We start from the raw sequence: 24,626 nt of genomic DNA, 5'->3' as shown, positions 1-24,626 counted from the left end.
GAATAATGAAAAATTAATACTCATTTTCAAGTGACTCATTTACTCAAAGCTTTTTAAAAAAAATGATAATAAAAAAATTAGGTTATTAATTGTATTGTTATCTTAGAGTCAGGCAAAGCTCGCAAGCGTCTAAGTAGTTAGCAAGACTGGAATGTTCCTTTTCAATATTGCAAATTCTCAAACAAAAGAATTTGGCCTACAATTAGACACACAAAATAAGTTTTAACATTCAAAATTATGCAGATAATTTTTACAGAATTCACACAATTACATAAAATAATTTTATTCATGTATACATAAATCACAATAGAAAAAAATAGAACTTATTAAATACAATTTCAACACAGATTTGTTATTCATGATATGTACAAAAGTATCTGTGCATCTGAAATTAATTAGTACTCGTACAGTTTTTACAAATAACAATATATAAAAATCAAACAAAATATAATAGAATCAGTTTAAGTAGTTTAAAACTTTAAACTTGTACACATAAAAGAAATGAAAATCTGACAATGTATATAATTAATCTGCAATTCTATTTAATAATTGATCAATCAATTAATCTTACTGTATTTATTTAATTACAAAAAAAAAATCATCTCGTATATTTTAAATATTTTTTTAAGATATCTGAGATGATACATTGATACTATATTTATACTTACTTATTGTACTTACATAAATGCAGTTTGTTTCATGTATTTTTTAATGTTCATGAATACAGTTACAGTGAACAAAACAAAATAAAAAATAATGACTGGTGATGGGGATAAAACTTAAGATGAAATTATTTCAGCGCTAATATTTACTGCAAATAAGAGAGCTACATAATTTATCACCAAAATATTTTGAGGAATATTTATTTATACACGCATAAAAAAATAATGAAATTAAATATTCAATCAAAAGTTGTTTTAATTAAATAGAAAAAAAGAATGAAAGAAAAAACATTGATATAATATTAAACAAAAAATGGGAAGTAAATATGTTAGCAACCAAGAACTTTCCACACATGATCTTTCAGATTGTATATAGCACAATTATGTATGAGAAATTTAAAATAAATAATGATAAAAAATATTCCCTTGCACTATTTTTTTTTTTCCGTATTAATCTAAACAAATAAAAATAAATTGAATAAATTCTGTTTCCCTGGTAGCAGAATCCTCGCAGCTCAGCAGTGGCTACTGCTGATCATCATGACATCTGCAGATTTTTTGTCTCAAAATACCTAACTGAGTTGGAGTTGCAGATATATATGAATCTATGAAGATTATGCTGCAGATTGACTCAATGAATTCTGCTACCAGGACAGTGTCAAATCCATGCCTTAACTTAGACATAAGGTCTAGGAGTTCCATCCAAATACTAAAATGGTCATATAACGCGAAAATGTTTATAAACCATGCATAAAAATTAATGGCTGCTAGTTTTTTTGTTATTGGGTTCAATAAACTATTGTCATATCCCAAAATAAATTACGATGATAATTTGGCAAGAACTGTAAACAGATTAAATTTAAATTAAATATGTTTTTGAGAAATGATACACAGTTGGGATGAAAAATACAACCTTTTTTAAACAATGACAATTACAATTTAGAATAAACTCATTCAAGAAAGAACACATTCAAGAACACTTTACAGTTTAGAATGCACTCATTTTGGAAAAAATTAATAATGAATTAGTTATAAAAGTTTTCAAATGATATACTTCAATTAAAAAACACTAAAAAGGCTGCGAAAAATTATAAAACTTGGCAAAAATAAGTAACCTTGCTTCCTAAGCAAACACAGAAACCATGCATTTTTACTGACTTCTAGTATTCTTTCATTGCTTTTTTTTTTTTTCCAAATTGTTGGTCTTTTCCAGGATACCAAGTAGGATTATTGAGGTTCTTTTGTACTAGTTATGGTTTGCTTACATCATAAAATATTTTCAAAAATTAGATTTTCTTCTAATTTTTAAAATCTATCCCTATGTAAAGAAAACCATTTGAAAATCAAATTTCTAAAATCTAATTGAATCTTATTCTTACAAGCCTTTCAGTCTTGAAATTATTTAAGGTTTTACCTTGCAATTCGTTAAGTATAAAAAAAAGTCATTATTATACAAAAATAAACCTATTGAAAGGTTCAATTTTCCATAGAAAATAATTTCCTCAAAATTTCCAGAAACTATTAACCTTTATTTGTTTTTATCAAAAGCACAGTTTGGTTTAAGACTGAGAGCTTTTTCTCATGTGGTCCACTTTTTTTAACACATCTCCATTAGCTTTCTGTTTATGAAGATTATTACTAGAAAGAACTGATTTTTTAATGTTTTGATTATTGAATGTTTTATTTTCATTTGAATTATCTTTGTCAATTGAATTGCGGATACACAATCTTTTATTTTCGGTTTTATCAGAGCCATCAAATTTACGTTTCATACCATTTGGATTCAAGTCTTTAGCAATTTTGTTTTCGATGGTTTTCATGGATGGATTTTTAATATTTGGTGAAAGTTTATTAAGAGAACTGCTTTCTAAATTGTTTTCGTTACAACTTGAATCATCAACAGATTCAGCTTCAAATGCACGTTTCTTGTCGACTTTTTTCACAGTCTTATTGTTCGTTTCATTTGGTGCTGAAGAAGGGATGTCATTTGAAGTAGCAATATCAGGATTTGTTTCAGTTGCTGCAGAATTTTTACTAGCAACAGATTTTTCCTTTGATTTGACTTCCGCCACTTTATTAGAGCTAGCTGAAGAAGAACTCGATGGTGATTTCTGTGGACTCAAATTCATTTGCTTTGTGATGAATGATGTTCTTTTAGAATTGAAAATTGATGTGTACTCATTTGATGCATATTTTGGATTCAGCTTGCGTTCCCTTCTCAATTCTCGTCTCGGTTCCTGGCGAGGGGAATTTTCTTCTTCAGCTGAAATAAGGATAGATAAATAAGTAAATAAAATAAAATTATACGCTAAATAGGGTAAGTTATGAAAAAAAGACATGATCTTTCTACATTATTATGGATTATAAAAGAAATCTCTTAAAATAAAAGTGTAGAACTATCTTAAATTTTTTTTATCAGAAATTCCATTTTCAACAAACATTATAATTGATGTTTTTTGTTACAATTTTGATCAGAGCGACCCAAATTAGTCCTGCGACCCCAATTAGGATCGCGACCTACAGTTTAAGAAGTGCTGATCAAGATTAAAGCTATATAATCAATAAAGTTAAGTTGCAAAAAATCACTAAATTGAAAATGTATTTGCAAATTAAATAAAGCTATCAATAATTTTGTTTCGAAAAATCATGTGATTTAATAAATAAAATTTTATTTTGCTTTAAATGAAATGCTAGTACTATAATTTCCCATATGAGTTATAATACTTACATGATAAAATAGATGTGGACGCAGGCAAAGATATTTCGGATGATTTTTCTTTCATTAGTGTGCCTTCGTAAGGAACATCCTGGAAAAAGACATCCTTTTTTAATGAGCAGCATTTAAATTTGGCAGTATGATAAATAAGTATAATGACAATAAAAGCTATTTTTTGAAGACTTATGAAAATCTTACAACTTAACACAATCTTACAACTTTAACATCTCTTAAGTACAATAATGAATATTTAATTAATTGCATACAATTTCTAATAAAAATTGGACATTCCTTATCTTTCAGAAATTTTCAAAAATCAGCCTATTATTAAATGAAGAAAATCTAAATCAAAATAAAAAAATTTTATTTTGTATTAGATATTGTTACATATAAACTGTTTTTCCATCCTTTATCGTTGTATAAGTTCTTATTTTCTTTTGTTGATAAAACAGCTTTGTTCTTAAAACTATGTTAAAATATCCGATAGTGTATCAATAAACTGTACACTGTTGAATGCTTAAATATCAATATAACTGGGGGATATCTATAATTTTTTGCAGCTTTTAAAAAAAAAATCAGATTATAAAATCAGTACTATTATTATTTGAAGATTTTGTGAGAACTTTTGCACAAGTTGAAATGTCTTCACTAACAATAATAAAAAAAGTAATATAATTTTCCTCCGTAAAGAACTGCCATTAATTAAAACTTATTTAGTGTTTTATTTATTTTCTTACATATTTTACAATAGTTTATTCTCAAATTAATGGCAACAAGTTATCTACGAAATAAATGCTTTAAAAAAATGCATAAAAAAAATTGTTTTTTTAATAACTTTTAAAAAAATCTAAAAAGAAAAAGGTGTAAGAATTTAATGAACAAAATTAAACGAAATTAACATGTTAACTAAGGAATTAAATTACATAATAGTTAACCTTCAAGCCATTTTTTCTTCATTAACCTTTGAAACTTTTTTAAGCCCTAAAATTAAACTGCTTCCACAAATATACAAGTTTTTCTATTTGTCCAAAGATTAAAGTGTAATTGAAAGAAAAAGTTTTATATCACAATAAGATAAAATGCAACAAATATTTGGTTGAAGCCTTTTATCAGTTCAACTGCCAAATACAAAAACTTTCTATTGAGTCAAGACTGAATAAGGAAGCTCTGGCAATATTTGAGAATTCATACTTACATATTGTTTTCAATCTAACAACTCATTTACCTTAAACTTTCTCTTATTTTATTCTGTTTACACAGGGTGCATAGCCAGATTTTTCAGCAAAAAATAAGTACTTTTTAAGCTCTCAAGAAATATTTTTAATCACTTTCCAAAAAAAAATCATAATTAGAATATGTGCAGTAATAAAAATTATTTCTTTCTATTGTTTAAAATTCTTATTTTATGAACATAAATCAACAAAATACAAAAACATTTTTAAATACTTTACATAATCATGATAAAATAACTAGCTTATGATAAATATTGCAGAGAAAATAGTGAAAATCATGCTTTTTTGTAATTTATTACTACAATCAACATTTCAAAGAAAAAACGACATTGAAAAAAAACTGGTTTGTATTGAAAAAAGAATATACTTTAAATCATATTTGTAATGAACTTAAAATCGGCGATCATATAGCTTAAGTTAGTAAAAAATAAAAAATGGAATCAATGATAGTAATGGTTAAAATTTACCTCGACCTGACCTATTAAGGACACGCGAGAAAAAATTCTGACTCGTCGCCACGGCAGACCCGCTCAGGAGAGGGGGCACAGGTTCGTACTGGTGAAGCCCCATCATGGCTTTTATTTAAAAATTCAAGAGTTACAAAATTTACAGTATTGGTCTGGCAACAGCCCCACAGAACAAAGGTAGTTGGAATCAATGTAGAAAATACATCAAAAACTTTTGTCAGCTATTTGCTCAATTTAAACAACTAATGAATGATAAAAAAGTTATGGATTACAAATTCAATGTATAACTTATAATAAAAGAGCTATTAAAAGCCAAAATAGCACCAGTAGCACAAATTACAAAAGTAGCACAGAAAACAAAATTAAGAAAATTAGGTTAAGGCCAACAGGCCCTTATAAAATTTAAGTGACTACCCTTCAGTCAGGCCAAACGACCCTCATAATAAATCACAAGAGTTAGAGTAAATATTGCACAAAGAGCAGAACTATCGTTGCTAAAAAGGGAACTAAAACAGTGCAGGACAGCCTAAAACTCAGTAGATTTAAAAATAGAAGGAAGACAAGTTAAAAAAACAAGTCATTATTATAAAAAACAAAAGTTTTAAAGTAAAGTCATTTAAAATTAGTCCCCAAGTGAAATAACCCATAAAAGAAGTATAAGATTAATTAAAATCCTAAAATTAGAAGATAATTAAACAAGACTAAGACATAAAAACAATACAAAGGAACATCCTTAAAACAATAAAATCAATCCCAATAGGGGAAACTAAAAAGTCACCTGAGAAGATAAAAATACAAGTTAAAATTAGGTGTACACAATTAAATAGTTTAAAGTTCGAGGTAATATTTAAAAGTTCAAAAGAAGTTAAAAGTTCAATGAGTTAAAACTTTAGGACACTATTGAAATGGACGTCAGGTTCCGAGCCAGGGCCTAAGAATCTGCCAGCACATCTTCCAATGTAGTTTTAATAATTTTTTTTAAGATGTCTCTACAGACCAGCTTTGTAAAGCACTGGTGTTGATCTTGGTCATTTAAATGGGTTCCACGGAGTGGCTGGAACTGGATTCAATACTTGGTTCAATAGTTTGATACTCCCCCACAGTAAATACAGTTTGGATTCTTATTAAACATTTTATGTTGGAATTCTCCAAACACTCTGTACCCAGTAAGAAATTGGTTTAGATAGAAGCCAGCCTGTAGTCCTGTAGTAGTTGGATCTTTAAAAAAATTGAAAGTCTGTAGGCCCCTCTCGGAACCCCGCCACTACAATTTCCATTGCTTCAGATTGTGTGACTTGATAATAGATTTGCTCTGGGTCTTTGAACTTGGGACCTCTAATTCGATTTGGCGGAGACTGATAGCTTCCTTAGCTGCTTGATCTGCCTCCTCGTTGCCAAGAATTCTAATGTGAACCTTGACCCAGTTGCGTGTAATGTTAAGCCACCATAGAAGTTTATCAATGATAGTAAAACAAAACTTTGTTTAACACTAGACTAGTTAACCAACCAAACAAGCATATTAATAGCACACAAACCAAAGCTTAAATTTAACTATTGCAATGATTATTTGTACCACCCTAGTTAAGTGAAAAGGAAAAAAACTGGTTTGTATTGAAAAAAGAATATACTTGAAATCATACTTGAAATGAACTTGAAATCGGCGATCATATAGCTTAAGTTAGTAAAAAATAAACAAATGGAATCAATGATAGTAAATCAAAATTTTGTTAAACACTAGACTAATTAATCAATCAAACAAGCATATTAATAGCACTCAAACATAAGCTTAAATTTAACTACTGCAATAATTATTTGTACCACCCTAGTTAAGTGAAAAAGAAAAAAAACTGGTTTGCATTGAAAAAATGGGAGCCCTACATGGAACTGAACTTGAAATCAGCCTTGAAATTAGCTAAAGTAGATAATAAAATATACAAATGTGAACATTATAGAAAACAAAAATTCTATTAATTACACTAATGTAATAAAAAAATAAGTACATTAAGAGAACATAAGCATAAGTTTAGCTATTATTACCCTAGTTAATTGAAATGGAAAAAATAATTAGTTTGCATTGAAAAAAGTAGGAGCCCTACATGAAACTGAACTTCAAATCAGCCTTGAAATTAACTATAGTAAAGTAAAACCTGAACTTCTATTAACTACATTAACATTAACAAAAGCTTAAGTTTAACTATTACTACCCTAATTAAGCTAAATGGAAAAAAATAGTTTGCATTGAAAAAAGTGAGAGTCCTACATGAAACTGAACTTGAAATCAAACTTAAAATTAGCTGAAGTAGGTAAAATAATACACAAACGTGAACATTATAGAAAACAAAAATTCTATTAACCACACTAATGTACTAAAAAAATAAGTTCAGTAAAAGAACATAAACATAAGTTTAGATATTATTACCCTAGTTAAGTGAAATGGAAAAAACTAGTTTGCGTTGAAAAAAGTGAGAGCCCTGCATGAAACTGAACATGAAATTAGCTAAAGTTTAATTTTTAGTTCTCAATATTTTATTATTTTTTTTTAATTCATTAATAGTGTTGTTAGCCTTTCAGCTAATATAATAAAAAAATATATATTTAGATATTTTCTTTGTTTATATACATGCATTTAGAGATTATTCTCAGAATCAGTGCTAAGAAAAAGGGAAAACTAATTCTGCCAAAAAATGATGAGTAATCACTGTTTTTGTATTATAATTTACTAGTCATAAAAATTACAATAGTGCTTTTGTTAATAAATTTCCTTAATATGATTATTAAAAATAAATGTTATTTTATTGCTTGTTTAATATTAAAATTTTTTGTTATACGCTTCAGCATGAAATTTCAAGCAGAATCTGTTGTCAAACAACCGTAACATATTGTTACAGATTCGGTATATTTGCAAGATATGTTGAATGCAGTATTTTAACGGAATCACATTGATAAAGTGGGGCTTAAAATTGGATATTAACAACACATATACACTTTTATAAGGAGTGAAAAATCTATTGCTCACTTTTTACTGAAAATAAGGAGTTTAATCTAATGAAGTATGAAATGCCCTTTGTAATGTGTGTTTTAAACTGGATATTGGCTATACAATTAAAATTAATTATAAAAGCTACTATTGATCTTTTTATTGAAAATAAAGCATATTTTTGGAAATTGTAATGAATGTTGACCTGTTGCAGAATAAAAGCATTTTATGAAAAAGTTGAAATGTATGTCTGCATAATTTAGTTTTTTCTTTCTTTTAACTGCTTATTAATTTCTACTTTTTAATATATTTTAACTGAAATGAAAATATGACATCAACAAATAACGCTTATAAGATGACGGAAATAGGGGAATTAAAAGGATATGTAAAAAAAAATCATGCAGAGACCAAATACTTAGAGAAACAATAAGTAGTAATTTAAAGAAAGTGCAGAAAAACATGCTAAGACAAACAAAAGGAGACAACAACAAATGGACAAACAACAAAGACTCAGAGCAAGAGCAATTATACATTTATTTACATGCAATTTTATCAACATTAATAAATATCCATTTAAAACACTTAAAGCGAAAATATTAGCACTATTTTTAACAATTAATCTTTAGTGATATCTCAAAGAAAGCAGTACAAAGTGATATGCATAGCAAAATATACATAACAAAACATGAAAATAAAATAATTGAAATTAAGTTTGTCCATTAATAAGTAGTATTTGTATTAAAAACATAATACTAGGCATTTTGCTATAAATAATGGCTACATTATTTCTGAAATAGAAATAAAAGTCTCAATTTTTTGTCGAATATGATTTCATGCAGGAAATTATATTAACAATGCTGCTACAGCCATAAGCATCTGGACAGATTTTTTTAACTTTTAAACTTTGAGTAATATATTTTTACCATTTGACTTGTTTTAAACATAGCTCCTTCAATACTTGTTTAAAAATATATTTTACAGCTACCTTGTTACAAAAGGCAGAAATATAAAATTTAAAGCATTAAAAAAATGAACAGTTAATTAAAGCATTAAAAAAATGAACAGTTAACATAAACAGTTCTTTCTACAGCCTCCCATATGAAATTGAAAATTTCAAACAGCAACACCACAAATATTTAACCATAGTTACTGAAATATAGTTATTTGAAAGAATATTACAATTATAGATATAAATTACAGCCATTGAGGGAAATATATTTTCCATTTTATTCTCCGTCCCTTTTAAAGCATAAATAGTTTTTATTCCCCAAGAATGAAAATTTAAAGTTTCAAAGGACAACATCATAAATAATTCTTATGCAAAGTCACTGAAGTTAAAGTTATCTAAAGAAATGCATAAAAATTGTATTTAAAAATTATACTCATGCAAAGGAATATAAATGTTTCAGAGTAATTAAAATATGCTATTTAATTTAAATTTTTTTCTCAAAGAAGAATTAAACTTTAATTTAGAACAATATTTGTTTCACAATTGTTTCGAGAAAAAGTGAAGCTATATATCAATGTTAACAAATTTCATAAAATTTACAAGAGATCTTAAATCTTACAAACGATGAATATTAAAGTTTTTTTCTTTCAACATAAAATTCAAATTTTCTTAACAGTCCACACCATAAATGTTCTTTTACAGCTATCAAAGTTAAAGGAATTCAAAAGAAATATGCATATTTTATAATTATCGCCTATGTTTGCCAGCAGGGTAACTTTTTCTTAAAAAGTAATTTACCTTGATAGAATCTGAACTTTTCTTAGCTTCTTTACTTCTTAAGAGTTCTTGTGCTTGAAAAAAAATTGACAGAATCATTAAATAAATAAACTATGCACATTAAAAAATTTAACTACTTAGCATTTAGTCATTACTTAATATATACTTATAATCCTGAGGTCCAAATAAAAAGAAGGATATAAGTTAAGTCAGGATATTGTAAGTGAACAAAAATAAAATTCAAACTTATAAATTGAAAAACTTAATCATTTTTACAAAATGATGTAATAAATACATTTCAAAATTACCTGAATTGACAGATTAATAATAAACAACACTACTTGTTTGTTAAACTTAAATATATAGGAGTTTATAATTAAACTGATGCTACATTTGCAGCTCAATCTAACAATTGAAATAGCATATCTGTTAAAGAGACCAAGAAAAATGTGGGGAAAAGAATATATAAAATTAAAAAAACAGCCAAGATAGATTTTTAAATACTTAGAGAATCAAATAAAAAACTATACATCCAAAGTGCTAAGTTCAAGTTTTAGTAAAGTAAGCATGCTGTAAACATCTTATTTACACATTAAACATTATAGAGAGAGAAGGGAAAAAATAAACATAAAACATCTAAGACTTTGCGACTAGGTGTGCAAAACATAAAAGCTTAGAAATAAATAAAAAATAAGATAAGAAATTAATAAATTCTACACAAAATAGCAGAATAAAGTTAATATGCAACACATTTTTACAAACAGCAGAAGAGCTAATAGCTATAGAATGAAGTTCATATACTGAAAAGCAAATACAAAAGCGATTGATAACATAATTAGAAGAAATAATGAAAGCATTCAAATATTTTAAACACAGGTTATGTTTAATGGTTCCTTTTTAAAGAAAAGAAAAGCACTTTTTTAACAAAGAATTATAGATATAATACATGACTATAATCAAAGTTATAAATGTAAAATAAGAGTCAATAAAAGCTAATGAATGGCTCATCAAAAAAAAAAAGGCAAGCTTTGTTCAAATACACAGTATAAAGAAATGTAATCTTGGAAAGATAACATAACAAAAAAATTCTCTATAATCAGAATTTTTTCAGTTTATTATAAAAGAAAACTTTTATATTTACCTTTGATACCGAAATTAATCCAATTATATTTGATGAAAAAAATATATTCTAGTGGAATTTACTCAAATGCTTAAAATATCTTTAATAAATTGTTCATTCTAATGTTATATAAATTTCCCTTTATGTAACATTCTTTAATCTAAAAATTCTTTATTTGGAAGGAAAAGGGAAATCTAAAAACATTCTCAGCAAAAAATAATGAATAAAATCGTGATTTTAACTATAAACATATTTTTTTCTTCAAAAATCTATTTCATAGAAAAACCTTTTTTTAACATCTACCTCTAAACAACAGCGACATCCAAAGAATGGCAATATGTTTTAATGACACAGTTGAAAAAGAAGTCGGAATATATAAAATAGCCTTAAATTAGCTTTAGAATACAAACTTATTCCAATGTTTTAGAAAGTCTGAGTAATCTTAATAATCTTGAATCTTTGTGTAATCTTAATAATGATGATAGAGAATTGCATAAAGAAACTATTGATAGCATTGCTAACATGGAAAAAAAATTAATAGAAAAGAAGAAAAAAAAGAATGAAAAACTAATTTTTATTACAATAAATAATGAATAAGATGATAAATAATAAGCCAACTTTTGGGTGATACAAGAATATTATTCTTTTCTAGTTAAATTTTGTAAGCAGCAATATAAAGGTTATTGTTTATTGTAATTTGTCTTACTTAATAAAGTCGGTCGACTATGCTTGAACATAATTGCTTTGCTTAATTTTACAATGAACTTAGTTTAGGCGTATTGCACATTTGCATACAGTGGTCATTTTTCCTGTGAAATGCATTTTTGATGAAGAACTATTATGAAACAAATAAACAAGTTTGTTCTAGCAAAGAAATTAAAGTTTGTATCTAAAATGAAAAAAAATATTACAAAGAATTAATATTTCACAAATTGAAAAAAAAAGTACCAGAAAATAAAGAGTCAATAAAATAATCTGGAAAATAGTAGATTTAATAAGAACTTGTAGTTTTCAAAAATTTTAAGTCATTACATAATCTGAATTAAAAATAAGAGAAATTGGAAAAAGAGAAAAGGGGTGGGAAATTCTAAACTAGTACGAAAATAAAAGCACACTAACCTTCTTTTACTGTGAGCTTTTTCTTGACTTTCTGATCACCTGGCTCGGACCCATCTTCACTAGAGAGATCCTCAACACTGACTTCATCCTCATATGACGACAGATCACTCGTATGCACAGAGCTCACACTAAGATCAGACGATCCTTCTTTATTTCTTTCGGGAGATGAGCAAAATCCTTCAAAGTCTGATGAGGATGATGAGTACAAGAAACTATCGTAAATCTCGCTTAAATCAGCAGGCTCTACTACACTATTGTGGTCTGATGCTTGTGTGTGAGAATCAGAATCATCAGAATCACTGCTGCCTTCATCACTACTCTCTCCTTCAGAAAAACTCTCATCTTCTGATGATAGTGTACCAGACTCTTCTTGTGTTGTATCGTCTTGTGATGACGACGTTGTTTCCGTAACAACTAAATCAGATGAAGGTGGTGGAGGTGGGGGTGGACGGGGTATGTTTTGTGGAGTCGAGCATCGCTCTTTTTCAGACTTTTTCTTTTTCTCTGACTGTTTTGAAGAACTTTCACTAGCATCATCGGATTGGGTATCTTTACTCATAGAGGAAGACGTAGACCCAGATAAACTATTAGAACGAGAAATAGTTTTGGCAGAATTATGCAGAACCATATCTTCTTTCAATTTATCTTTAAAAGATAATTTTGATGAATTTTCATTTTTATGCTTTTTAACAGCAGTTTGATCAGTTTTTTTGAACGACCGTTTCAAGTCGGACGATTTCTTGGTATCTTTTGCACTGGAATTTTCAGCAGAGCTATCCCGCTTATTGTGTTTACTGTAATGTTTCTGTTTTTTCTGATCCTCATTGGTTATTTGCTGACTTTTATCGAAGTCACTACTTTGAGATGAATCATAGGAAGAAGAAGACTGATGCACAACTTTATTTCCTTTATCAACATTAGTGGATGATTCTTTTGGTTTTGAAATTTGCACCTTGGAATGTTTTTCCTTATCAGGTTTATCAGATGATTTGCTTTTAGTTAGTTCAGTCTTTGATGAGCTTGGTTTCGAAGAAGATTTCTTTATAGAAGATTTACTTGATTGAGAATCAGAAGACTTTATTTTAATGCTGTCAACTTCAGATTTCTCTTTTTTAACAGGTTTTGATGAAGTACCCTTAGAAAAGGAACTAGACTCTTTTGAGGGTTTGGATAATTTTGATGAAGCGCTCTTGGAATGCTTATCAGACTGTAGTTTAGTTTCAGAAGTTTCTTTAATCTTTGGTTTACGTAGATCAGAGGAAGAACTAGGATGTTTTTGAGAAGAATGTATTTTTAATTTCTTGGATTTTTCTGGTTCGTGCTTTGGTTTATTATGACTGATAGATTTGGAAGTTATATTGTTAGTTTTATTATCTTCACAGGTATTTATGCCCTCAATCGGTTTTGTGTCTTCCAATTTCTTTTTTTCTACCTTGACATCATCTTTAAGAGGTTTCTTAGCAGTATCACCTGGTGAATCCATTTCTTCAGGTTTAAGATCCTTTTTTAATTTTGTTTCCTTTAAATCAGTTGCAGGTTTTAATCCTGTTTCATCACTGTCTGTTGATTCAACTACTTCAAGTTTCACTTCAATATCTTCAGATACTTTTTCTGATACCTCTGAGGAATCTAAGACATTGTCTTCTGAGACTTGTTCACTTTTAACAGAAACTTCTATATTTTTCACTAGTTGAGCATTTTCTTCTTCTTTCTTTTCAGGTTTAGGTAAGATTTCAGTTGACTTAGCAGAAAAATTGGCATCTTCCTTTTTCTTATCAATTCTTTGAGATACCTCTGCTGCTTTCCTGTGAACAGTTTCAGATTTTTGGATAGTACTTTGAGGATTGGATTTTGGTTTAGAACAAGTAAAAGAAAGAATATCAGCAATAGGGTCTGAAAGAAATAATAATTATTAAAGCAATCATATATAATGCTTAATGCTTAAATAAGCAAATGCTTAAATAAGCAAATATGAAGTTTGTTTTAAGTTTGATATTCAATCAAACTTGAGAATGTATAAATACATATTAAGAAAAATAAAGCTTGGAACCTATTAACATAAAATAAATAAAAGCACTATTATTAAAAAAATTGACAACTGTAAATTAGGAAAATAAAAACACACTTCGATGCATCAAAGCTTATTAATAATTCTTATAAAATAATTATTTAAGGACAAATGGATATCTTGTTGGCACCAAGCCCAAACCAAGAATCTGCAGATTTGGCAATCTAAACTTAACATAACTGCATCTTTTTATTTGAATCTGGGTCAACTACACTACTCCAAAGAGAAGAATGTAACTGTCTCATTTCTTAATTAACACATCAAAGTAGTCAAGAATAATACATAGAGCAGTAAATTTTTAAAAATGTCTATCTCAAAAGTAATTTTATGTGAATCCAGGATTTTGATGTGATGACAATGTATAAAATTACCAGTAAAAAATTTCATCAGTAATGGAACAAAATGTGTTTTCATCTAATTACTACTGAAGAATTGTTCAAAGTAATACAATTATTTTAATTTAAATTGAAATGGGAAGTTTAATAAAATTACGACTATAAAACTGAACACTTTAAACATGAGAAAGTGTCCTTCACAGAACTAATGCAGGTCATGAGAAAATAAACTATGATTCTTCAATAAAACTATACACCGGTACAAAATAAAAATAAAAAATTTCATTTCATTTTAAAACAATACTAGAATTAAATTTAGCTTAATTAAAATCAAGTATTTTTGTAATAAACTCTTTTCAATTTACTAATAGGTCACTTAGTATATTTACAGAGAGAGTCACAAATAAAATATATGACTATTTTAAACATTTTCTGTTTGTGGTATTACTATTTATTTAAATGTTTATATTTGAAGTAAAAATACTTTGTGAAAAATTTAACAAAATTCAAAAAATTGAGATCTTTTAAAAATAAAGGTAAACAGATTTTGACTATTTGTAATCTATTTTTAATTATGCTATATTTAATTAATTATAAATAAATTCTCACAAAATATCAAACTTTTATATTTCAGGATACAAATTTAAAACTGTTCCATGTTTTAAGTCACTAAAACTTCCAATTACAAAACAAATATATGCTTAATTTAGTTCCTTTTAGTAGTAGAGGCTTGTTATCAAAATGCTTAATGGGGGGGGGGAGGAAACACATTTTAAGTTTCTTTTCAGTGAATTTGGAAAAAAACAGCTTTAAAATGAGTAGAAACATTAGAAAACCATTAAAAATTATCTTCCATACCCTTATTTATGATAACAAATACACTGCCTCACACAATATTACTCAAGATTAAAACACATAAACACTTTAGCAATTTTTAATAAAATTATTTCAAAATACATCATTATAGTTATATACTAGTTTCATAAAATTTTTAAGTAAACATTTTGTTTCTTAGTTTATAAGTGAATTTCACAAAGTTGAAAAAATGAAATCTAGTTAAAATGCTATTACCAAGTACTGGAGTTTTTGTCTTGACTGATATTCCATCATTATTTTCTGAAGAAGAAGAAATATCATTGATTTGTAGTCTTTTATTCAATTTTTCATTTTCTTCCTTTACATATTGATGAACAACCTCGATTATTTTTGGTAAAAATAACTGGCCGATTTTTGGATTTATTACTTGCTCAACAACATGGTCAGATCCAAGACCTAACATTCCAGACCTAATTGAGAAAATGATAGAAATTATATACAGCATTAATGCAATTTAGTTTTAATAGTTAAAGCTAAAGTTATCCATTTTGCACAGAAATCTTAACTAAATGTGAAAAAGACAGTGAAATATTATTATTTTCATGCGTAAAAACTTACAAAACTTAACTTATGAAACAATCATTTTATCACTTTTTTGGAGTGGGGGCAATTATTTCGACACAGTTTTTAAAATCCCATATTTTTAATATGATATTATTTATTACAACAACGGAATCTCAAAATGAAACACGCATTTAGTACCCTCTTTTTTAAGAACCCGAATCGCATGATTTTGCCGTATGTCTTTTTTTTTGGTAGTTAATACTACGGATTTCACTATTTTTAAATATTATTAATTTCTTGATGTGATGATGATTTACAAAATGCAAAAAAGGAAATAATTAGAGTATTTTCCACTAACAAAATATGAGAATATCGCCATGATATTAGAATAAAAACGAATATAACATATTCTTTCAAAAAATATATATACAATTTCTTTTTATACAAATAGGTTTTCTTTTTTTCTTTTTTTTTGGAAACACAACTTTCTGTTACTTTAAATTTAATTAGTAACGGGTATATTTGTTATTAAAGTATGTTGCAAAAAGACATTAGTGCTAGAAAGGTTTATCGCAGAAAGCCCAAAGAAATTCTGCCACAGGGACCAAAGTAATAAATTTTATAATCCAAGTAATAACGATATCAACCACTGTAATGTCATATAAAATGAAAAATACAAAATAGATCAGATAGGAAAAAATATTACTTCACCATAATAAATAAAAATAGCTAAAGAAATTCTACTAATAATAAAAAACATTTTTTAAAAAGATGGCATTTATCCATTAGCTAGATACCAAATAAAACTTGAAGAAAATCAACAAGTTTCATTTGCAACACATCAGTCAGTTACTCATTTGATTATAGAGGACTTTTACACTCAATTACGACAAATGAAATAAAATGAACAGAAAAAGCATAATAATGAAAAATATCAATGTACAAGAATTTTCCTTATAAATCATATATTAATGAAAATAACTTAGTTTTAGAAAAGTAACTTGTCATTTAAGAACTTGGTGACCATTTTGGAGAAAGGATTTTTGCATGGTACTCAGTTAATGGATAAATAACATTATAACACTTGAGGAGATTTCTGTATTATGATCTGTAGCAGAATTATCTCCAAGTGTTGGCAACCTCCGGGCAGCGGCCTGCGAGAAACTAAAAAAAAGTCCCAGAAAGGAACTCAACGGACATTGCTTGTAGCCACCGCTCAAGAAACAATCTAAATTTTTTTTCTCTTTTAAAATCAATTTGGTACCTTGGAGATAGTAGTAGATGTGGCAGATCATAATACAAAGATATCCCCTAGCACTTAAAAAGTTTGAAGAATGAATAAATTACAATGGAACTATATAATAAAAAAGTTCAACAAAGAGAAGTTTAATATCATGAATTTAATATCAATAGCTATTTTTAAAAAAATATAGAAAATGTTCATACTCATCAATGTTTTTACGAAGCTTGTTCCGTAATTCATTTTTGTTCATATCTGGATTCCAAGTTTGACCTACTAAGAACTTTGAAGTGTATCCATCAACTCTTTGACTCATGTTTTGATAAGAAGACTAGAAAATAAAAATTATACATTTTTTTAAAAAGTCATTAAAAACTTAGGGTTGATTCTAGAATAGCCCACCCCGTGGTGATTTTTTGAAACCTCTCCAGATGATTTTTTGAAATTTTGTCAAACTAGGTTTCTGGGAGATATTCTGGGGAGATATGTCAACCAACTACTTTTCGCCTAAACTTCTTGGAGTCTGCTCCAAAAATCGTAAATCTGATTGGTTAATTGATATGTATACCTACACAAAAGTTAGATTTCGCTAAAATACAGGTTAAAAGGTTTATTCTTTTGCCATTTATGCTCCTGATCTTTTATTGAGTTACCGTTATTATTTAATTCTTTTTTGTGCTGTACCAGTTGAAAATGACGATCGAATTGACGAGTGAATTTTTAACTTTATTGAATACAAGAGAGCGATGATTGAATGGTGTATGAATCAAATTTTAATTTCAAAAATGTATGAATGCCCTGAGTGAGGAGAACTAATGAGTTAGATTGAGCGAAAGGATAAGGTGGGTGGTTTCGAATGGAGATGTTGAAATCGTGGATTGAACCTAGTTGAGCATGATTTTTGTCAGAGTGTCAAAAGATGAGCCATCAGAAGTTAGTTCTCCTAATATCATCAGTTAATTTTTTATTCTATTTTATTAAATATATCAGTGTTTTCAATACAGCGTGAGAGCCTGGCCAATATTTTTCTTTTCTCGCAATAAAAAACGCTTAACACGAGAAGTTCGAGCACTCTATTAATCAATTTCAAAATGCACGAATTTCGGAAAAAATTTCGTCTTTTGCCATTTTGAATAAAATCCGTTTCACTTTTTTTCCTTGATCTTTCATTATTTTGATCATAGGTCCTTGTTATCTAGCCTCCTTATTTATCAGTATTGTTCAGAACCGGTGCGAACAGCAGAGTAGTAGTTTTAATAAAAAAACAAGGTTGATCCAAGTAATAATTACCAACTTGGCGAGACTTCAAAAAGGAGTCAAGAGGTGTGCTATTCTAGGACTTCACCGAAACTTAATAAAACGATATATTTATGAAAATAACGAGCATAAGCAATTAATGACAATTTGATTTACAAATGCAAATTTCTTTCTTTTTTAAATTTAAGCTTGGTTCTACATAACATTGAGATCCTNTGTAACGGACAAATAAAAATAAAACAAATGTCGGTCAAAACGAAACAAATATGGATATTTTTCAACCAAATAAATATAATAGCCAATGAAAAAGTAGATATAGAACATTTTCCATATGATGATGCAGCAAGAATATTTAATTAGAAGATGTGAAAAATGTATTATAATTAAAGAAATAATTTTTTTACCAGTCTATTCGTGTTTTTTTAATTTTTAGAAATCTCACTTAACTTTTTGAAATCTCACCCTGTGTTTGAGAAAGGGTGAGAAATTCTCTCCCATTCCTTTTCTGTAATGAATACACTGAATATATTTTAATAAATTCGTAATATTTAAGTTTTTAATAAAAAAAAACAAGGTTGATCCAAGGACCACCAACTTGGCGAGACTTCAAAAAGGAGCCAAGAGGTGTGCTATTCTAGGACTTTACCGAAACTTAATAAAACGATATCTTTATGAAAATAACGAGCATAAGCAATTAATGACAATTTGATTTATAAATGCAATTTTTTTATTTTTTAAATTTAAGCTTGACTCTACATAACATTGAGATCTTGGTACAACGAAAGTACTCCACAAAATATTTACTAGTTAATATTTTAAGCATATTCGTTCCTATTCGCATTTTAAGTTAACTTTGCAATATTCGTGAACACAAAAATAGAATATACTTATAGAATCCTTTAAATTAAAATTAAAAAAGAAGATTGGTATCAATTATAGCACATAAATATAACATTTTGAAAATAGTATACCTTAGTATCTACATCAGCTAAACATTCATGACGAAATTCATCAAATAATCCTTTAGCCTTCAAATAGCTTACAATATTTTCTATTAATATTGGATCACCCGGGACAAATCTTTGGTTTTCCATTTTTCAACTATTTATGAACAGTCATGAATAAAAGATATTTGCCACAAGGCTATTTTAAGCAGTTTGTAATCATTAAGGATGGAAAAACGGAACACTGCAAAATATAAACAAAGAAAAGAAACTGTCAGTGATGCCAAAACAGTAAAAATTGTATTTCAGATCATTTATTATTTGAAATTATTTTTCAAAAACAAAGTTGATAGGATTTCTCCTTTGTATTCCCTCGTGAATTTTAGAATAAACTTTGCATTCGCATCCAATTTTTTAAAAAAATTTTAATTATTTTTCTTTATTTATGTGGAAAACAGACGAGAGCTCCAATGCGCATGCATAGGTTTTTGCTGCATTTGTCAGTCTGTAGTTTTGGAAAATCATAGAACTTCTGTAGTTTCGGTGTTGTGATCACTAGCCTCTACAATTGTGTAAATTCGTTTCAAAATGGCTTTAAAGAGCGTTGTTGGAGCAAGTAAGTATATATTCTAACTCTAATATACCATCTAATGTTTTTATTCATAACAATCCCTTCAATATGGTATTTATATGCCCTACACCCTAATAGACATTTAAAGGGGTGTGTTATTGTCAATGTTTACGTTTATCTCTTAAAATAAAGAAATGATTTATTCCAAACATCAAAATTTTTCTTAAGTTTAGAAATTTTAATATCACTGTGTATACCATTTCTGATTTTATTTATATATTTTTAGAAATCATGAACGACGTTATACGAGCTGTAAAGAAAAAAGGTGATTGGAAAGTCTTAGTAGTTGATAAATTAGGAATGCGGATGATATCTGCATGTTGTAAAATGCATAGAATAGCACAAGAAGGTATCACCAGTAAGTATAAGATCTTTACCAATGTGTCACATATAAACGCAACATACTTAATGTGATTGATGACAAGTAATAAAATGTCCTTTGTCCTCATTTCATTTAAATTTTCACAAATTTTATTCTTGGAAAAAATATAATTATTAAAAATGAAATTATGCCTTAATGACATTATTTAATGCTTATTTTGTTTTATTATTTTTATTTGTTAGTATATATTAATACAAGGACTAGGATTACTTTTGACAGTTGTAAAAGACATTGAGGAATATAGACAGCTGTTTCAATTCTGTCTATATTGATTATTACCGATTTTATTCTCGGAATAAGCATTATTATTAAAAATCATATTTTGCCTTAATTGTGTTTCTTAATGATTTTTTTTTATTTGTTAGTATATATTTATTCAAGGACAAAAGTTTACTTTGACAATTCTAAAATACATTGACTAATATAGACAGCTGTTTCAGTTCTTTTGAATAGGTATTTCTGTCCATCATATTTCTATTTAATTTAAGTATACTTTTATTTGTTTATAAATGCAACTCTGAAGAGTTCTGACAGTTGTGAGAAATTTTGACTATTTCTGCTAATTAACTAATTTTATTTTAGTATTTCTAACCATTTTTCTACAATTTATATTAAAAATATTTTGATCTATCCAAAGCGATAAAAATATAGAATCAGATTATATAGATGAACTTGTATGATTATAAATATTTATTTATAGTTATTTGTTGAAAAAATTATTTAAGAATCTGTTTACCACCAATCAGCATCAATCTTTTTTGTTATCTAAATTCTGTCAACTAAACTAGAAAAGAACGGAAGATTCTAAAATGTTTATTATATTTTGTAAAAGCAATTAACAAAGTGCAGCATTTGTTTTTTATTAATAAGTGGAAGAATTGTTAAAAAGAAAACATAATTTCTTTATATATATTTAGAAACTTTTACCATTACATTTCCAGAAAGTAAATTAATCGAAAGTTATCTACAAGAAATATCTCAATTATTTTCAATATGAGTTCTTAATATTCATTTTTTTTTTTTTTTTTTTTTTTTGTTTTTTTTTGTTNTTTTTTTTTTTTTTTTTGCAAGGAAACAAATTTTTTATTTTCATATTGGATTTAAATATTTAACACACACCTTTACTTTATAAGCATGAATTATTTCTCCAATAATTGGTACTTCTGTGTTATAGGCAGAAGTTTTAAAATAATTAATTTAATGATGTCTAGAATATATTGATTTCATGAAATTGATGTCTAGAAAATATTGATTTTCTAATGCAAATCTGTCCACTGTAATTTGAATTCAATCAGTCGAGTTCTCTCTCTAGCCTTTTTTTTAATGTGTCATTTATTGATTTTTTTGAAAATATTTTTACTAATTATGTTTAAATTTGACTTAAAGTGTTTTTTTTTTTTTTATTAATATATTTTTGGTCATTCAAAGGTCTTTAATTAATTAGAGCCTTGGGCTACAGCCGATAAAAACCATTGCTAAATCTGCCTCTGATTACAGAAGCCTTTAAACCTTTTTTCCATTAAAAAGTCTGTTTTTGCGATAATAGAGTTTTATTGCATAATTTCTAGGTCACTAAAAGATTGGATTTTTTTTGTCAACATAAAATATAGAAGAAATGTCACACAAAAAAATCTCTTAACAAATCAAAAATTTTACAGTTAATATAGAGTTGACACTTTATTAGAATTTAATGCCACTTTGTACTTAACTTAAGGGTACAAATTAAGAAAATTTAATATCTTGTCTATTTCTATGCCTCTATTTATTAAATTTTTTTTTAAGTAAAAAGTTAATAAAGTTAATTTAAATAAAAAAAAGCATATAGTACCAAAAATTTGTAATATTACAATTATGATGAAATAAACCCTTTTGTGACAAAAACAGATCCTGAAACATGAACCCAAAATTGTATACTATCCATTTACATTGCTTGCTGGTCCAGGGGACTATAGATAATTATTTTATGATGGTCGGAATCAAATTTTAGAAGTCTCAGTCAACAGTTCATTCTTAGTTTAGAGCCCTGATTTAACACTTCGCAACATTCGCAGTAAAGCTTTTTCTGTACATAATTCTAAAATATAATTCCTGAGACACTCAAAGATTACTTAGTTTCCTTTCCTTTATTCCCATCAATATAAAAAATGTTTAAAAAAAAGGCATTGAAAGTTTTGTTAAGAAACCTAAGCAGGCCATGAGAGTAATCAGTTAATTGTTGATTTTATATTGGATTATTATATTATAATAGGGTGCTTGGTGTTTTTAAAAAGTGTTTAAAGATACTTATTTTTGTTTTTTAAAGGCCTTTAAAATTGCTTTTCAAAGGCTTCATAAACCATATAATAATTTATTTCTGACATACGTTGAGCTTTAACTCATTGTATTCACGTTTAAAAATTATTTCAATCATATCATAAAAGGACTGAACCAGTAATAAATTTTGAAAAAAAAATTTATTAGTGGCCTTTCACTAATTATATTTGTAATATGAATTTGTTAAAGTTTGTTTTATTCTTTAAATATTTTTATAAATTCTATAGGATCAATAATATTAATCTTGTTAATATTTTTTTGAATATGCTTTTATAAATAACTTTAATTTAAATCTAAAAAATACGCTTGATAACCTTTTTAAATAATAGTAAAATTAATTTTTTTAGTTTAATTTTTTTGCATGATTAAATTAAGTAATTATTAATTTGAAAAATAGAATGTGCCGCTCAATATTTTAAATTTGTATATAAATTGTTTTTATGGTGGCTAATATAGTCAACAAAAAAAAGTTCTTTGTTGGGAACTAGTTATTTTATCCCGATCATGTTAAGTCTTTGAAAATTATTTTGCATTTTGTTAATGTATATATAAACTTTCAACAATAATAAGAAAAACTTTTTATTAGTGTGCATATCCTAATTATGATATTTTTTTAAAGTGCTTAAAAATAATTTTTTAGTGCTTGAAATGTGCTTATTTTTTGTTGAAATTTGACTACACACCCTGTACAATGTTTATAACTTAGCATTTTTCTTATCTGTAATAAGACTTTATTGATACGTGATCCCAGTGTAGTTTTATTTCAATATGTACTTTTAAAATTGTGTTACTTCTAATATTTATAGTTGTTGAAGACATTGAAAGAGCTCGCGAACCTTTACCAAATATGGAGGCTGTATATCTAATCACACCGACTGATAAGGTAATATTGATAACTTTTATTTTAATTAAATTTTCCTATAAATTATTTCTGTCAATTTTTTATAAAATTATAGTTTTATAACTTGTCCTCAGTGATATCCTTATAGCCTGTCAAATACGGGAGATATTCTAGTAAAAAAAAAAATACCTTGCCAGCAGATTTATGTAAGCACAATTATAACCAAACTTAAATCTAAAAAATGTCTTTCTCTTCTTTATTAATAGCTGAAGGACAAAATTAAAATAATTCTGAGTTTTAAATTATATTGTTTCCTTTCCTTGACACAGGAGATTGATCAGTCCTAATTAAGAGCCTTGATAGCTCGAAAATATAACTCTTTTCTTGTTTTGAAATTTGTGTTTTCATCTACCAATAGATAGAATAATTATGATTGTGCATATTAAAGAAGTAAGGAATTCATATTTTAAATTGGATTCCAGTTTTAATAAAAAGAGATCCAGAAATTTAAAAGTCCTATATATATATAAAATGTGGATATATGTAGGAACTATATATAGTCCTATATGTATGAAAGTGTATATATAGGAACTGTACCTGCAAACCTCCAAACCAAAATGTCAGAAAGGACAAATAAGGAAGCGTGGAAAAATATTGACAAAACAAATATGTAGATTAAAATATGTTCAAAACATTTGAGTGAGGCTTATATTCAGAGAGCTTTTTTTGACGATCTCTGAAAGAGATCTACATTCACAGTACACTTAAGACAATTTCAGTGATTCAATTTTAGAGTTGAAATTTAATTTAGAAAAAAACTGAGCATCTCAAACTAACAAATCTCTTCTCATTTTTTAAAGCTAACTAATTTTTATGATATAAAATTAATGCAAACAAATTAATTAAAGAAAAAACTTTACTGTTTATTTATTTAAAATAGTTCTATCCTTCAAAATTGGTAAGTTTATTTTTACGCATAATTATATTAGTAGGGATCAGGTGGCATTTCCTCACCAAGGAAAAGAAAATAAGTAAAATTACAATCATTTGCGAAAAATCATGTACTTTCGATAAGATTTTGAAGTTAATGGACGTAACCCTTAAGAACAACCAACTTTCATTAACTGCTATTTTACTGTGAAACAGAAAGTGGTCGCCCTTGACAGGTTTCACTGTATTATGTATGTATGTATATATATATATATATATATATATA

The 24,626-nt window shown here is 27.1% G+C and overlaps 2 protein-coding genes across 2 annotated transcripts in view; one reads left to right on the top strand and one right to left on the bottom strand.

Annotated features, from left to right (window-relative positions):
* Nucleotides 1–267: 267 nt before the first annotated feature.
* Nucleotides 268–19,817, bottom strand: LOC107439638 (biorientation of chromosomes in cell division protein 1-like 1). The gene is made up of 7 exons (XM_016052304.4): nt 19,271–19,817; nt 17,249–17,373; nt 15,494–15,708; nt 12,020–13,912; nt 9,802–9,854; nt 3,391–3,469; nt 268–2,925 (listed from the first exon to the last, which is right to left on the bottom strand). Exons 1-7 carry the CDS (start codon nt 19,391–19,393, stop codon nt 2,222–2,224), a joined length of 3,192 nt encoding a protein of 1,063 aa, XP_015907790.2. The 5' UTR covers nt 19,394–19,817; the 3' UTR covers nt 268–2,221.
* The window catches only part of LOC107439639 (Syntaxin-binding protein Rop), a 27,851-nt gene continuing 22,915 nt past the window's right edge, over nt 19,691–24,626 (top strand). Inside the window, exons 1-3 of the mRNA XM_043040101.2 lie at nt 19,691–19,859; nt 20,101–20,232; nt 23,376–23,452. Of these exons, the coding sequence (XP_042896035.1) occupies nt 19,832–19,859; nt 20,101–20,232; nt 23,376–23,452 (237 nt within the window). The 5' untranslated portion in view covers nt 19,691–19,831. The remainder of the gene's footprint in view (nt 19,860–20,100; nt 20,233–23,375; nt 23,453–24,626) is intronic.

Source organism: Parasteatoda tepidariorum, chromosome 4, assembly GCF_043381705.1.
Source record: "Parasteatoda tepidariorum isolate YZ-2023 chromosome 4, CAS_Ptep_4.0, whole genome shotgun sequence".
Taxonomy (NCBI): Eukaryota; Metazoa; Arthropoda; class Arachnida; order Araneae; family Theridiidae; genus Parasteatoda; species Parasteatoda tepidariorum.
Note: the sequence above shows the minus strand (reverse complement) of the source record. Positions and strands in the feature narration are given on the sequence as shown.